At 38.6% G+C, this 17532-nt stretch overlaps 1 protein-coding gene across 8 annotated transcripts in view; it reads right to left on the bottom strand.

The window, feature by feature from the left end:
• Positions 1–17532, bottom strand: part of VPS13B (vacuolar protein sorting 13 homolog B) — a 1055144-nt gene that overhangs the window by 42817 nt on the left and 994795 nt on the right. For all 8 annotated transcript variants that reach the window (XM_056820764.1, XM_056820763.1, XM_056820760.1 and 5 more), the window contains 10 exons: positions 17141–17404; positions 16343–16426; positions 15990–16165; positions 15123–15293; positions 14553–14754; positions 12590–12778; positions 8400–8549; positions 5173–5456; positions 785–912; positions 363–562 (listed from right to left, as the gene is read on the bottom strand). In XM_056820764.1, coding sequence (XP_056676742.1) covers positions 363–562; positions 785–912; positions 5173–5456; positions 8400–8549; positions 12590–12778; positions 14553–14754; positions 15123–15293; positions 15990–16165; positions 16343–16426; positions 17141–17404 — 1848 coding nt within the window. The remainder of the gene's footprint in view (positions 1–362; positions 563–784; positions 913–5172; positions 5457–8399; positions 8550–12589; positions 12779–14552; positions 14755–15122; positions 15294–15989; positions 16166–16342; positions 16427–17140; positions 17405–17532) is intronic.

Consider the following 17532-nt stretch of genomic DNA (forward strand, 5'->3'; position numbering starts at 1 on the left):
GGCATTTCCAATTAGCTTTACCTTTAAGGTCCATGCTGTTATGGTGCCTTTCATGTTGTAGGTACTTTGTAATGTCATCCCTTTGGTATGTCTGTCAATGAATTTCCATAGATGGATGGGGTCCACAGTTGACTTTTACCAAATTCCTATCACTAAGCAATAGTATAGCAAAGTTGGAGAGCACATTTTTTCTTTAGGAATGAAGAGTCTCATGAATTATAGACAGATACATATATACAATTCTCAAATAAGGACAAGGAGATTCATTCCAATTAGACAAATATATTAAAAAACCATATATGCGAAGATAAAGCCAGGCAATCCTTTGGTACAACAAACAGGAATACATCTGACATACTAACCTGGGTTCCCTGATTGTTAATGTCAATGAAATCACTCCATTCGGTTGTTATGTCATCCAATGGCACAACTTTCAGCAGAAGGCTAGGAAGTAAATCTTTAGTCCTACAGTCGGGATAGCTAGAGATCTGATGATACAATTCATGATGAATAGAGCATTCAGCTGGAATTTTTCTGCAAAAGACTTGAAACTTTGGAGTATCTGAAATGTTCAAAAAGACTTTCATTATACTTCTAAAACTGATCAAGTGGCCTTATAACTGAAAGGCATAGCCACATCAGACTTCAGTATCATGTACCTGACACCATTTGCAAAGAGAGAAAGTTTCACACACCCACTGGAAAAAAATTTATATATTCTATACAGGCTCAAAAGATGCAGTTGCTATATAACTTAATGTCTACAGCAAATATAAAGAAATACCTTTTATATTTTCCCTCATCAGCATTGTAACTGGACATTTGTTGTGGAGAATGATTCGAGGAGTAGGATCTTCTGTGAGGGTTAAGTAAGTGACTCCAAAATATTGCTGATGAGTCAGTGCTATGGCCCTAAAAGAAAAAAAGAAGAAATAATTTGGAATATTTGGGGTTTGTGGTATTCTGCCATAAGATATAAGTAGTGAACAAGAGTCAGGAATACCAGACCCATCCTGTCTTAGACGTGAATCATTTAACCTCTCATTGCCCCAGACATCTCTCTCAAAGACTGTAAGAACAAAAGACCGCAGAACAAAGTTTGTTCTTACATCTATAGAGGGAATTTTCTCTAGGAGAGTTTCCTAACCAGATGAAATTATAGATATTGACATCCCAATCTATAGTTACCCCACCACCTAAAAACAATGTCCATCTATAGACTTATTTATTTGACAAAATAATTTTTCTGGAAAGTAAAAGTGACAGTAGTGATAGCTGCTTTCCCCCCCCTGATCCCCAAGAAGGGAGAAACATGATATTATTAGTTCTTAAGTTATTTCTGTATTTTCCCGCTGTTGTGACCAGCCATCACAAAGCATTACAGTTTGTGACCAGAATGTACCTGTAAAGAAACATTGTGTATTTTGTTGCTATCTCTGAAGACGGGGACTGTGTCTTCTCTAAACATGTATACATTAGCTGTTTGAACAAATGTTTGTTGTTTCCATACAGTCATCATGGGTTAAGGATCAGGATTTTTCTTCAGAAAACTCACTGACTCTGACATAACAATGATGATGACAATATACATCCCCTGTATTTAATTTAATAAACCTTTATGGGCTCCTACTATGTGTCAGGTCCTGCACTAAATGTTGAGGATAGGAAGACAAAATGAAGCTGTTTCAACATCCTAGGGGCTTCCAGGGAGAAGAGATATGACTGGAATATAGATAAAAATAATGCAAGTTTGGGAACCAAGGAAAGCTCAAAGAAGGTATTCTTGGAGTGTCTGAATAGCCACTAAGGAAGGCTTCGTAAAAGAAGTGGCGCCTGAACTGTGCCTGGAAGGAAAAGAAAGATCTTGACATTGTGGAGGGAGAATATTCCATGAGGGAAGCTCCTGCAAATTTGTGCAATTAGGGGATGATATATTAAGTTCAGGGCTTAAGAAATCAAGTAGTTAAATCTGGCCACAAAGCTCTGCGTCTTACCTTCTACACAAGGTTTTCCAGGTTTCTCCCACTGCTAGTGTCTTCTCTCTGAGATTACCTTCCACTTACAATGTGTATCTATTATATATACGCAGGATTCTATGTTAGTCTCCCCCATTAGAATGTGAGCTACGAGAGGGAGGGCAAGATTTGTTTTGACTTTCTTTGCACAATATCTGGCACAAAATGAGAGCTTAGAAATGATGAGGGCTTGTACCAGGCACATTTGTAGAGTACTTTACATTTGAGAAAGTATTTATTACTTCTCAGGCACATGTGTAGCATGAAGAAAGAGTCCTGAACTTGAAGTCAGAAGATCTAGGCTCCAAACCTGGCTCTGCTACTTATATAATCTGTGGATTGGGCAAATGATCGAACCACTGTAGGTCTCATTTTCCTCATTTATAAAATGAGGGGTTTGTGCCTGATGATTTTGGAAAGGTTTCCTCTTTCTCTAATATTATGATCTTTACATATGACTTTATGGTTTCTACATTAATCCTCTCAACAACCCAGTTAGGTAGGAAAGGCAATTATTATAATATCCATTTTACAGAGACTTGCCTAAAATTCAATTGGTAAATGGCAAATCTAATACCCTTATCTTCTTCAACATTCTTTCTAAACAATGCCAAGTTGCCTCTCTCAGAACTTATTCATACCTTTTTGGACTGATAACTCTTCCAACCCAACTTTGGGAGGAAGTCCTGATGCTTCCTCTCAGCCTGACTCTCCAGAGCTCTCTAATTGGTCTTTTCCTCCTGGAACTTCTCTACGCCTTCATTTCTTTTTAAGGTGTGTGTGTGTGTGTGTGTGTGTGTGTGTGTGTGTGTGTGTGTGTGTGTGTGTGTGTGTGTGTGTGTATTATTCCCATTAAAATATAACATAATATTCTTCCAGGGAAATGACTACCTTTTTACAGATAGTTGTATCCTCAGAACTTAGCACAGGTTCTGGCATACAGCAGGTGCTCGATAAATGTTTATTCTACCCTGTCCTCATCTCCCCTGCAGTTTTCATACCATTCAACAAGAGTAAAGTTACCCAGAGGGCTCTTTGGAGTTAGATAACTGCTGAATGATTAGGCCACCCACTAGTATGTAGGGGAGAGTTAACACGTTTAAATGTATAGATTCTTAAGGCATGTCTTTTAAGTGTTCCTCTACAAACTCAAAAAAACACACATGATCTAAATTACTTAAATTGGTTGTGTACAAATGAACCAGATAACTGCAATATTTTCACTTTAATCTGTATTATGTAAAATTCAGTTGAAAGTTCATTAGAAAATTCCTCTCTCTTTAATCCAAGGGCATTAGTTATTGTATAATTATGAACTCTTTCTATTCTTCCTAAAGACTAGGATGGTGAAGGGCTATGAAATCCTGCCAACTGAAGACTGGCTGAAGAACTGGGGATGCTTAGCCTGGAGGAGAAAAGACTCGGGTTGGCTATGATGCTTACTTTCAAGCATGTGAGCTCATTTGAGGGATAAAATAGAAGAAGGGCTGGGCTTGCTGGAGCTAGACATAATGAATGGAAATTACCAAGAGGCAATCAGATTTAAGGCTTAATGGAGGTTTGACTCCCAACAGTTAGTGGTACAATTCAGAATATAATGACTTTCTCCTTTCCTGAAGATTTTGAGTGAGTGCTGGATGCCCATTTGGTAGGAACCTTTTACAGAGATTCTCGTTCAGGTGTTGGTTGGGCTGAATATTCTCTGAGGTCTCTTTCAACTTTGTGATTCTGTGATAGAATGCCAAGGTAAACTGCCAATTTAGCATTTGGGGAAAACACATTACTGATACTACCAAATGGTGTTGAATCAATCTGGATTGTAGTAGGAAGGCTAATTCACTTTCAGAGTACAGTGCCTGGATCAACCCCAATGTTATTTCCCTGGCCTAATTTCAAATGGGCTGGAAAAGCCAAGTTGAGAGAATTTCCCCTCTTTTGGCCAAGGAAGCTGGGGGCCACGACCAGGAAAGAGCTCTTATAATCTAAGAAAAAGCTCACTATGTATCTTATTTGGGAAGCTGCACTGTAGGACTGTACTGACAGGTTGCAAACCTTATTTTAATTTCAAAATCAAGTTTTGTTTCAATGACTTCATAATTTTTAATATCATGTTTTAGAACGTTCAAATTGATGTCATTTTAAAAGATGCTTCACCAAAGTATCCATTAGGATCCCTAATTGAGTTGGGGAGTGGCCACTTATCCACAGTGCTGAAGATTAGAAATGCTTGAGGAAGGGTGCAGGGGAAGGGAGGATGTGAACAATTTCACTGGATCTGGTGGGAGGGAGAATAGGAGCTGGGGAACATGATTTTGGCTAACATGGGTAAAACAGTCTGGACTATTGTCTTTTTAAAAAATTACCACAGAACATCTGTATACATCAAAAAGTTGAGAAGGCTAAAATCCCAAATAAAGTCAAGCCTATAAATTCAGAATTATAAGAATAAGGTGCTTCTCTCATAAGGTCACAATATGCTTTCTTTTGTAGTTGTTACATATACTGTACATAAGTTATCCCTGACAGCTGCCGAAAGGATTCAGAGTATGCAAAACAACCGCAAAATAGAAGTCCAGCATGAACTAACCATCCCACATCCTTTGTTTGATCTTATGGCTATTTACATAACTGGTCATCAGTAATTGCAGTAACTTGCACACAGTGAAAACCAGAGAGGCATCTTCTGCACATGGTAGTTAGCATGTTATTGCGTCTCTTTTAATGACTTCTAAAGAGACCTTCAGTTTGAAGAAAAATAGGAATACAAGGAAATGTTTCTCAGTTCTCCTTTCTTATCACTCTGACCATAAGTGCTCAGTGTCTCATGGAAACGAAGCAGTTCTGCTCTGTGAGCCGACATTATATGGTAGGAGGACTGGCATTGTTGTTTCAGCCTGTCAATAATAAACTTGCTCACTTGGTATGTGATCATAACATTTGACCAGTTACAAAAGTGCCTCAGACTTAAAACAAAAAGTCACACAAAAAAAAAAGTCCACCAAAAAAAAATCCCAACCTCCTTTACCCCTTCCAATTGAAACAACACATGGTGAACACGTGTAACTTAGCTTCTCTATTTTTCTGGCTTATTTCTTGATGAACTGCTACACTGACAAGCAAAGAAAAGAAGGAGGTCATTCCCCAAGCTTTAAAATACCTGGTAGAGAATCCATTTCTACTGCAGTTCCCAATGGGTACTGCCACACTCTGTCTGGGGAATTCTGGTCTAACCACAGCTGGCAGGCTCCAGCACTGGGCACCATCAACGCCTACAGCAGGGCAAAAACTCAGCAAAATCTGTTTCTGGAGAAGGGACATTTCCAGTGTGGATGGACCAATGTCAGGCATCAAGTCCCAGCAAGGAAGGGAACTGGTTTCCATAGCAGGCTGAGGTCTGCCTGGGCTCAGGCTAAAAGTTGCACTGTCTGGAACATGCAAAAACTGCAATGAGAAAATGGTGCAAAGGAGGATTATTATTAGAATACAGTTTTATTTAAAAATTAATATGTGTGTGTGTGTGTGTGTGTGTGTGTGACTATACTTAGAAAAGCATGGAAAGAACACTAGACAGAGTCAGAAAGACTTGGGTTTGGGGTTTTAGTTCTGACCCTTGCTAGGCTTCCCTAAAGCTCTCGGTTTTCTTATCTGTAAAATGGGAATAAAAGTAATCATACTACCTACATCAGGACTATTGAGAAAAGCATTTTGTTTATAAAGCATGGTGGGTGTGAAAAAGTGATGGACTTGGAGCCAAAGGAAGGCCAGCTCCAATCCTACCTCTGGCACTTGCTGGAAATGTGACTTGATTTCTCAGTCTCGGTTTCCTCATTTTTAAAATCATAGTTATGAAGGTACTATATTAATAGTAGTTAATCATCATCATACATTTTAGCTATGATGATGATGATGTTAAAATATGATGGATACAGGATGACAAAGAGGCTCCCCTTGCTTTAAAGGCCACTAATGATGTCAACAAGATCCAAACTGAGGAGGGGGGAACGGAAAGGGCACATGTGAGATGAAGTTAGAGTCAGCCTCATGTGCAAGGTGTATATGGTTTCATACTTAGTTTGCTATTATAGAATCCCATTGTTTGAGAATTGGAAGTGGATTTCAGTGGTCTTATCTTTGGGTTCCTGCTTAAAGACCTTCAAGAGGGGGAACCTAACACCTCTCAAAGTGGCCTATCCTGCTCTGGGATAGCTCTAACTGTTTGGGAAAATTTTCCTGACATATGTAAAGTGCTCTGGGATAGGTTTTTTCCTAGAATTATTAGCCCCATCCAGGTGCCCCAGTGACTGGCATTCTACCATTTAACCATCATTCTTGAAGTTAAATACAGGCCCACGTATGGACTAAGTACTTTTTTTAAAGGACAAGCATATAATATATCAGATTTTGCCTGTGTGAATAAATTTCACATAGATTGCTTGAGAATGTCTACCTCAGTTTCAAAACCCCTGCCCTTGTGTACATCCACAAAACTCCTGGCAGGGAACTAAGTCAAAATATAATTGGGAAAAGTTTAATTAAATAAATAAACAGCAAAGATAATGATAAGTGGTTTTCTAAGTCAAAGTATGGCTGGTAGGGATTTATTTCTATTTGAGTTTGACACCCTAGGTCAATGAGAATGGGAAGATAATTTGCTAAAAATGGGAAAGGAGGGAAAAATGAGTAGGAAAAATGCAAAATGCCTGGGGCATAGTGGGCACTTAATAAATGCTTGCTGAAAGACAAACTTGAACTCCCCCCCTTCAAGATTTTGCCTTGAGGGCAAGAGCCCTGGGACAAAGGAGGGCCCTTTATCTTAATTTTTAGATGGAAATCTACTGGGTCCATAACCTAGTTGATAAAGTTGGAAGACTTGGATTCCAGTTCTGGTTCTGTCATTTCCTGGCTGCGTTGTCATTTCCTGGTCTGTAAAAGGAGTTTAGTAATAAACTTGACTGACCAACCTCACAGGACTGTTATGAAACCTAAATGGATAATATATTCTAAGTGAGAGTATTTTGAGTTAAACAGATATATATTATTATGAGGGAGTGCTATGTGGCAAAAAATATCCACTGTTCTGCACAGGATCCCAGAGGAGAGTTAGAACTCTTTCCAGCTCTAGGAAAGAAACAGAGGTAAAAGTGAAGATTCTCTGCAGTGGGGAAATATCTGACCATTAAATCTCTAAGGAAACTTTGGGGAATTATAAACTGGGCAGAAATGGGGAAATGATGAGATCCCATGACTTTCTTATCTTCATTCCTCTCACCCCAACAAAGGAGACACTACTACTTTCTCATGTTCTTAGAAGCACAATTAATTGAGACACTTCTTTCAGGACATCCCAGCATCTTTTTGTCACATTTCAAAGAAGCAAGATTAAATCATATTGTAATGAAATTTTCATGAACTTTATTTCAATATTTATAATTAAAATGAACGTTTTACATTTTTACCCTTTATGGTTGCTTTAAAGCCAATTTTAAGGGACAAAGATAATGAAATGATAAGTTGGACTATAAATTTGCTGAGGGTCTTATTTGTCTTTTTCTTTCATTTCATTTCATCTTACATTTCACACATCATGTATTTAAGAAATATCTTCCGAATGCAACCACATTTTAATACTCCAGTTCTGCAAACTGGGAACTGGACATTTCATTTCCCCAAAGTCTGAAAAAGAAGGGATTTTCATAAAAGAAAGTGTGCTTTACAGCAATTTGAATAGCATACAGCTTAATTTGTATCTGACATCACCAAATAGGAACGTTCTTATTAATTGTAAAAGTGGTTGCCTCAAAATCTCTCTGAACATTCTTGGACTCTGCCTTCTGTATGTTTATTTCCTGCACATACTATTCTGTCACCAGGACTCTAATATAAACGCGTTGATGCATTTTCATGGCTAACCTTTTCAACTGCACACAGTTTCAGTGTTTCCAGATCCATGGCTTTTGTTCAGGTATTGGAGCTCCGTCCAAACTGCTACCTCAAACATTTCAGCCTTTGAGGCAGATGTACTTCTCCATGAGAACCTTGAGCAAATTCTCAGAACTGCTTCCACAGCTATTATGGATTATAGCAAGCATATTAAAGGACTGTTCTGCAGCCCCTGAACAGATGTACATCAGCCAGAGCTAATCCTGCATTGTGTCAGAATCGCTTTGGGAGGGTTCTGATGGGAGCTAATTACCTTAGAAGCACTGGCCATGACTTCTGTCAGTGTTTGTAATTAAAGAAAAAGCAATGGATTTATCAACACCCATTTTTAACGGGAGAGGGTTTTCCTTCTAGTTTTTTAGAGTCTCATTGAGCCCTGTGTTTGAATGTCAGTTTTTCTCAATGGCAGGAGTTAGTCTTAAAACCACTCTCGGGATCCCTTACCTCCTCTTCTCCATAACAGGGACTTGGAACAGTTAACTGTGGCTTACAAAATATTTGGTATGGAGTGTCATTGGTGATTATGGTCTCATCTTCAATCTGAAGAATCTGTATACCTTGACGAACCATCGAAGAAATGCAGAACTGGCATAGCTGTGAGAGAAGTGACAAAAAAAGAACGGCTTTCATACCATGATACATTAAGTAGAAAATTTTTCAGTTACTCTGAAAAGGGAGCTTTTCCTGAACATAGCTTCTCACTGGTCACCACAGGTCACCATTACTGCACATACTCCAGGGAATTTTCTATTTATTTTTTAAAGATTTATTTATTTATTTATAATATTTTTCCATGGTTACATGATTCATGATCCCCACCACTTCCTTCCCCCCCTCCCAGAGCTGACCAGCAATTCCACTGGGTTATACATGTACCACCGTTCAAAACGTACTTCCATGTTATTTATATTTGCAATAATAGTGATCATTTAGACTGGGGGCAAGCAACCTCAGCAAGACAGTATATGACAAACCCAAAGATCCCAGCTTTTGGGACAAAAATCCACTATTTCATAAAAACTGTTGGGAAAATTGGAGGACAGTGTGGGAAAGATTAGGCTTAGATCAACACCTCACACCCTACACCAAGATAAATTCAAAATGGATGAATGACTTGAACATAAAGAAGGAAACTATAAGAAAATTAGGCGAACACAGAATAGTATACATGTCAGACCTTTGGGAAGGGAAATACTTCAAAACCAAGCAAGAATTAGAAAGAATTACAAAATGCAAAATAAATAATCTGGATTACATCAAATTAAAAAGTTTTTGTACAAACAAAACCAATGTAACCAAAATCAGAAGGGTAGCAACAAATTGGGAAACAATCTTCATAAAAACCTCTGACAAGGGTTTAATTACTAAAATTTATAAAGAACTAAATCAATTGTACAAAAAATCAAGCCATTCTCCAATTGACAAATGGGCAAGGGACATGAACAGGCAATTCTCAGCCAAAGAAATCAAAACTATTAATAAGCACATGAAAAAGTGCTCTACATCTCTTATAATCAGAGAGATGCAAATCAAAACAACTCTGAGGTATCATCTCACACCTAGCAGATTGGCTAACATGACAGCAAAGGAAAGTAGTGAATGCTGGAGGGGATGTGGCAAAGTGGGGACATTAATTCATTGCTGGTGGAGTTGTGAATTGATCCAACCATTCTGGAGGGCAATTTGGAACTATGCCCAAAGGGCGATAAAAGACTGTCTGCCCTTTGATCCAGCCATAGCACTGCTGGGTTTGTACCCCAAAGAGATAATGGACAAAAAGACTTGTAGAAAAATATTCATAGCTGCGCTCTTTGTGGTGGCCAAAAATTGGAAAATGAGGGGATGCCCCTCAATTGGGGAATGGCTGAACAAATTGTGGTATATGTTGGTGATGGAATACTATTGTGCTAAAAGGAATAATAAAGTGGAAAAGTTCCATGGAGACTGGAACAACCTCCAGGAAGTAATGCAGAGCGAGAGGAGCAGAACCAGGAGAACATTGTACACAGAGACTGATACATTGTGGTACAATCGAAGGTGATGGACTTCTCCATTAGTATCAATGCAATCCCTGAACAATCTGCAGGGATCTAAAAAAAATACTACCCACAAGCAGAGGATAAACTGTGGGAATAAAAACATCGCTGAAAAGCAACTGCTTGACTACAGGGTTGGAGGAGATAAGACTGAGGAGAGACTCTAAATGAACACTATAATGCAAACTCCAACAACAGGGAAATGGGTTCGAGTCAAGAACACATGTGATAACCAGTGGAATCAGGAGGAAAAGAAAACGATCTTTGTTTCCAGTGAATAATGTATGAAAACGACCAAATAAAATAATATTAAAATTAAAAAAAAAGACAAAAAAAATAATAGTGATCATTTAAAGTCAACATCTCCAATCCTCTCCCCATCAAACCACATGATCAATCCTATGTTTTTCTTCTGTGTTTCTGCTCTCACAGTTCTCTCTGGATGTGGATAGTGTTCTTTCTCAAAAGTCCCTCAGAATTGTCCTGGATCATTGCCTTGCTGCTAGTAGAGAAGTCCACTACATTAGATTGTGCCACAGCATATCAGCCTCTGTGTGCAATATTCTTCTGGTTCTGCTCCTTTCACTCTGCATCAATTTCCAGGCAGTCTTTTAGCTTCAGTAGATTTCCTAACCTTAGGCCTAGTCAGAGATCCACAAAGTTTGTCTTTAGTTTATCATAGCAACTACCTTGCACAAGAGTTCATTTCTTAAGGATTATAAATAGATGGACATACGAGGATTTTCTAAATCCAGGGAATTTTTATTCTTCAGTGCTTGTCACAGATCATCAAGAATCCAATCATTCTCAAGATGAGAAGAATTCCACTATATTGTTCCTTTTAAGTCCTCTGTTATTCTAGAAACTCCAGTCAAGCAGTAGGGGGAAAAAATAAAAACTTTCTTTCCCAGACCTTTTCTAGAAAACTAATGAATACTGTTGCTTTGAAGAGAATTTCTTGGTGGAATTGCTAAGAGATCATTCTCTATCTCCTCCTGAGATTGGCTGTATCAAAGTATTATTAAATGTCAGTCTTTTAAAGCATCACAATGACATCTGTCCTCATTCCACCTGGTTTCAAGATTGTGTCTATCCATTTATCAGTTGGCAGGAATTGCAACTAGCAACAATGGAAGCATTATTGTAAGGACAGGGTGAGATATAGCTTTAAAAACCTGTTATGGCCTCAGATATTTCCTAGCCCTGTGACCCTGGGAAAATCACTTAACCCCCATTGCCTAGCCCTTACCACTTTTCTGCCTTGGAACCAATACTTAGTATGGATTCTGAGAGGAAGGTAAGGATTTTAAAAAGTGATTTATTGTCTTCTTTTCCCAATAATTGCCTTTTTAATGCACCCAAAAGCCTTTGACATATTCTTTTTATGTACTTGTAGAAAGGGTTGAACTTCTGAGATGGATAGAAATCTCCATTTTCTCTGTTTGGCTCTTAGGCAGGTGGCTTGAGCTCACTTTTGCAGGCTCACTCTTTGCCTTTCCTCTTCAGGCACTCCTCTTCCCATCCAAGTGGCCTGCTTGTATTTTGCAGATATCCCATCTCTCTGCCTGCATTCCTTCCTCACTGCTACCTTGTAGAAGAAGCTCGAGCTCCCTTAAAACTTCCTCACCTCAAATGGCTGAAACCGAGTCAGTGAAGCAAGTGTGTCATTGAATCAGTCTGAAAAGTAAGGCCTGGAGCCAGCTTGTGAAGAGTGTCGACTGACAAACACAGCAGTTTATATTGTATCCTAGGAGAACAGAACACCGCCGGAGCCTCCCTCACTGGGGAGGTACATTTGAGGAATATCAATTTGGCAGCTGTGAGGTGGCTGAACTGGAGAGGGCAGTGAATGGAGGCAGAGAGATAGGATGAAGCCTGGACGAGGGAGCTTGTGGGCTGTATGAGTAGAGAGAAGGGAGGAGGACAGCAAGAATTGGCAGCTGATTGGGTACCACACTTGTGGGTGCAAATCATTGCTGGTAATTTGCTGCTGATTTTTCCATTTGATTGTGGAACCTCTACTAAAAAGTTGGGCATCAGTCTGTTTGTCAGGCCAAAGTTCCCTATTAAATATTATTTCTATGGCAAAATCAGATGAAAATCATATTGCCTTTCTTAGGAACAGGGTCTGACATCATTTCAAAGATTGCCCTATGATTCTTTCTTAATATTTGCAAGAAAAGTTAATTCTATTTCCTGTCTTAAAGAAAAGAGTCCAAATACTATGTGGAAATGTTGGAAAATGTCTTTTTTCCCCCCTCATACTCTAAATCAAGTGACTGCTGAGTGTTCTGAAACAGAACAGGTCCTGGATAAATTATGTCACCTAACTTTTATCACTGGTCAGGGAAAAATAAATCCCTGCAAACCATAGCTCTACAAACCTAAGAATCTACTATTTCCTTATTCTAAATTAATGCTTTAAGGCAAATTAAAGCAAAGAAGAGTAAATTGATATTAAATTATAAAAATATCTAAGTATATATGGGTATATATGTATGTATATATGTATACATAGGTTTGTATGAGAGTGTGTATGTGTGTGTGTGTGTCTACAGTCACACATTTTTCCTTTAGTCACACAGACTTTGATCCTACCTTCTGATGGCCTGGGAAGGCACCGAGTCTTATTTCGAGTCCTATATACCCTTCTTCATCCAATATCACAACTTCTCCACTGCCACCATCTTTCCATTTGGGAGATGTCAGGTTGTGGACCAATTTAATTGCCACTGATTTATGCACAGTATTCGTATTTGCCCAGTATATTCCAACTTGAAAGGCTTCCTGGAAGATTAATTATTTAATTAGAAAAGTTTTTTCTACCTTAATGAAAATATTGCATAGGGACTTCTTAAATTATAGAATGTTTGTTAATTAATGTAGTGGTCCTTGTGCCAGCAGTTCCCTCCTTATTCCCTCATTTGCTAGTTCTTTGCCCCTCTACCACTCAATTACTTTATATTTATCCTATAATGACTTCTCTGTAAACATGTTGTAATCTTCAAATAGCACATAAACTCCTTGAAGGCAGAAACTACTTCACTTTCCAGTGTATTGTGGCTTCAAGTGCTTACAAAATGCTTGATGACTGACTGACTGAATTAGGTTTTTCTGGAAATTCATCCTTTTATCTTATTTGTGATTAAAGCTATTTATGAGTCCTAGAGGAATTCAGTTATTAAAAAACCAGCCCTGTTTATTTCAAAAGGTTTAATAACTTAGAGTCTAAACCAAATTTATCTGGGAACATTTTTTTATTTCCACTTGCTACAGAGGCCCATCATCTGAAAACTCATAGAAGAGTAAGGATTCATATGTATATAGCTCAGGGTGAGATGGTGGCTCTGAAATTCTTCCTGACCCACAAACCACAAAATTTGGGCATTCTATCATAATCTTGCACAGCTAGAAAGATCATTGTACTTTTGATCCCTAATCGGCCACTAACATAATACCTCCTGTGTGACTCTGAGTAAGTCAATTAACTCTTTGGGCTTTAGTTTTCCCATTTGTAAAGTGAAGGGATTGGAAAAATAACAGCCAACATTTACATAATGCTTTAAGTCTAAAAAGTATTTTATATAATTATTCTACTATGTAACAACAATCCTACGAGGTAGGTACTATCTTCATACTCATTTTACGGATGAAGAAACAAAGGTTGGGAGAGGCTAGTGACCTGCCCAGGGGCACAAATGTCTAAAGCAAGATTCAAAAAATAAGGTTCTTCTGACTCCAAATCCTGAACTCTATTCACTATGTCACCTAGATGCCATATTAGATAATCACTAAAGCTTCTGGCAACTCTAGATTTATGAGCCTAAATACCAAACTTATTTGTTGTCATCATTAGCAAATAAGTCACATAATATTTATGATTACATAGTAGACCCCGAAGAGAAGACTTCGGTAACTTTATTCAGAACCTCCAGCTTCAGTTCTTCTCTAACACCCATCCGGAAGTCTGCAAGCACGTGCCCCTAATTCTAGCTAACCCAGCAGGGCGGAGGCTGGCAGGTGTCTGAGGCTGCCGCGGGCTACATTCAGTGAGTGTCTGCACAACGCCTGACATCACTAAGGTGAGCCTCAGGGAGCTGGGGGACACCTGGATGCTTGAGGAAGCAGGGAACAGGCCACTTAGGAAGTCGTGTGGGTCAAAGTCCCCATTCCAGCCCACATACTTCCAGCCGGAGCAAGGTATAGAAATCCAGTTTTAGGGCACAGGAGAGACAGCGATAGTTAAAATGTTTGGTTTTTTGATAGGATGACAAAGATCCTACCTATTATACACACTGTGGAAATGACGAGTAGATTTTGAAATTAGCACAAGTTATGTTTTAAATCAGCTCAAGTGCTAAATGCAAAACAAAGAAAATTTGTTATTAGCATTTTCGTCTTTGAGTACCAAATTATATTTCATCTTCTAGAGTTAAGCATCAGAAGGTGGAGTGTTATTTCCTACAAAGAATCTAGATGGGCAAGAATGTGAGCAACACACTACAATAAATGCAAGTTATCGAGGAGACACAATGTGTCTTAGCTTGAAAAGAGAGGGTACCTGAAAATTAGGAGGGATGATAATTTTGCCAGCTGGAACCTGAAGAACGATTTTCTCTCCTTCAAAAAGCCATAGGTCCCACTTGGACTGATTGATAAGTAGGGCCCAAGGCAGAAGTTCTACCAGCAGGGTCTTAACATACGGCTTCCAGACAGACAGCTTCACTTGCATTGGGCTATCCCACTGACTCAGTTGTTCATTACTGCTCCAAATGGCACATCCAAGAAAAGAATGGAATAAGTTTGGTATTACCAAAATGGGTTTAATGATTTCAGACACATAACACTTTTCTTTAACATCTCTTCACACCAAATATTTTTACAACAGAACTTACTGCCAGAAGAAAACAATAACTGTTGCCTAGTTTAGCTTTTGTAGATGGTCTAAGCTTTCAGTTAAGTTTCCAAAAACTTACTCATGAGAAAATGAAATCTACAAATTTGATGAACAAATGAAAAAGACTTGTATTTATCTTTACTATAACAACAAACTTTGTAAATAAATAAAACGTCAACTCTTTCCTACGTGGTGATGTATTATTCAAGATGAAAGATGGCTGGAGAACATTACCTGTCAGCATCCTTTTTATTATAAGGCCACACAGGCTGGGGAGCATTCTCTGGGCCATAGAACTCTGAGAGAATCTGATTCACTGGGCCTTCAGGGTGAGTCTTAGTAGCTATTTGCTTGATGAGTGCTGTTGAGATGGGGACAGCGCAATCTGAAGGATCCTCTTCTTCCCTGTGAAATGGAAAGAGAAAATAAGAGCAATTACATGATTCTTCTAAAACAGTTTCTCAGGACATTACAATTACAAATTTGCTTAGGAACAAAAATAACAATGGTGACAACTTAATAGAAAGCATCAGGCTTACAAAGTAATTACACAGTTAGTTGTCAACCCCCAAAGGAAGAAAGGACAAGGATTGTTGTTCTCATTTTCCAGATGAGGAAACTGAGGATTGATGAGAGGAAATGCTTTGCTCAGGCTCATAGCTAGGAAGTAGCTAAGTTGGATTTGAACTCAGAGCTTCTGACACCAAGTTCAGTGCTTTCTCATCCACTCTGCTAACTCTTATTTGATCTGAGAATGAGTCAGCTCCTGATCATTCTAGGACTGATTATAATAGTTGTGTATTATCTGGTCCCTTGGGTTATTTTCTTCTTCCTTTGCCCAGCTCTTTGTCCACTAAAGAGTTCTGGTTTATTCCTGGATTTCACTTAATTCACGTTACCTGTCTGCTCTATTTCTATGATGAACTGATTTGTTTGGCTGGATTTTCATCTGGAGGCTGGTGAGAGAACTTTTAAGATTGTATTACCATGAAAAACAAGACATTTTAACAGTGACTTTTATATAATTCCTTTCCTATTTGAACAGAGAAGGTTAATTTCTTGTTGAGTTCATTTAGGAAGATAAAGACTCGTTTCCAGTACCTTGCTTGAAATGTTAGGTGATGCACAAGATCTGGTTCTATGTTTTGCAGTGATTTCTCTTGCCCTTGTCCTGGAATGATTTGTGTTTCACTCAATCCCAGACTCCTTTTCTCCAAATGTATGATAATGGGGTCTGGAAGATGACTCCGCATGATAAAAAGAGGGCTGAACACAATCTATAAAAATGAAAGGACAGAACAACTTTCATATTTGCTTTGTTGCAGTATTCCAGCTGCTTGATGCTGAAACAAACTTGCAATAAATCTTAGCTCTGGGTCACTCTGCCCTTAATTTATTTCAGAACATGAAAGGTCAGGGCCATGTACAATTTTCAGGATGGAGAAAGCACTCACCATTCGTTGTTCCACTTGAGAATTGGGTTCTAAAGTCAGAACTGTACACCAAACATAGATAATAGAACCGTTTGAAGATGGCACCTGTATATACAAAGACACAAAGGTCCCAGTAAGGACAATTTTTCTAACTGTGAACATCAACATTTTTTACTTAAAAAAGGAAGCCATGTAGATAAAATGCAATCTAGAAGGAATCTAAAAGTCCACAACACAAACAAACTGAAAAAGCCTGTTTAAAAGTTACAGAAAAACTAAACTTTTTTTTATGAGATATAAAAGTAAATCCATTGACCCAGTAAGAACCAGGCAGATTTCCTCATTTCATAGATACCGTCCACCCATTTTCACAGGGACGAAGAGTGACATAACACTAAAATAATGATGGAAACTAAAATAGGGGGGCGTGTGGTGCCAGGGAAGGAACATGGCAGGACTTATCTGGAGAATCTTTCAACTGATGCTGGTGACTGACTCTGCCTTACCTCTTCCTGGATTTCATTTAATCCAAACCACCTGTCTGCTCTATTTCTATAAGAAATTGATTTGTTTGGCTGGATTTTCATCTGAATGATGGAAGAATAATCAGGAGGGGACCGACCAGAGAACTTTTAAGATAGCATTCCCATGAAAGACAAGGCATTTCAACAGTGGATGTTAGTGACAAAAGATACTAAGAAATAGGAATGACTTACTTTTACTTATAATATTCTCAATAAAACAATAAGGGCAAGCAACACTACAAGAAGGTCTCACTCTAACAAAATCCTCTGTTCCAAAATGCTTTCCCTCTCCTACCTGGATAACCATGCTGTAATCAGTGGATTTGTCTTCTAAGCACATGTCTCGTGACCAGGCTTCATCTCCTTTAGCCTTCACACACAGCTCTGTGAGTTCATTGTTTTCCAGAATGTAGGATGGTAATTTGTGTTTGCCTGTGAGGATGTCTAAATGCTCCCTGACCACAGCCTGCCCATCAGGCCCCATCAGGTGCTGGACCACTTTGAGTTCAATGTTCTGGTCTAAGTAGCTACAGATGATCTGTCTCCCACAGATGATAATCTACAAGACATAAAAACGAGTAACATTATTTATAAGAGATGGTATATAGAGGTTGACTATGTACAGAGACACAGTTTTCCAATGAAAATTTTTCATTAATTCAGATTTCATTATTTAGAAAGTTGTGA

Source organism: Monodelphis domestica, chromosome 3 (genome assembly GCF_027887165.1).
Source record: "Monodelphis domestica isolate mMonDom1 chromosome 3, mMonDom1.pri, whole genome shotgun sequence".
NCBI classification, from domain to species: Eukaryota; Metazoa; Chordata; class Mammalia; order Didelphimorphia; family Didelphidae; genus Monodelphis; species Monodelphis domestica.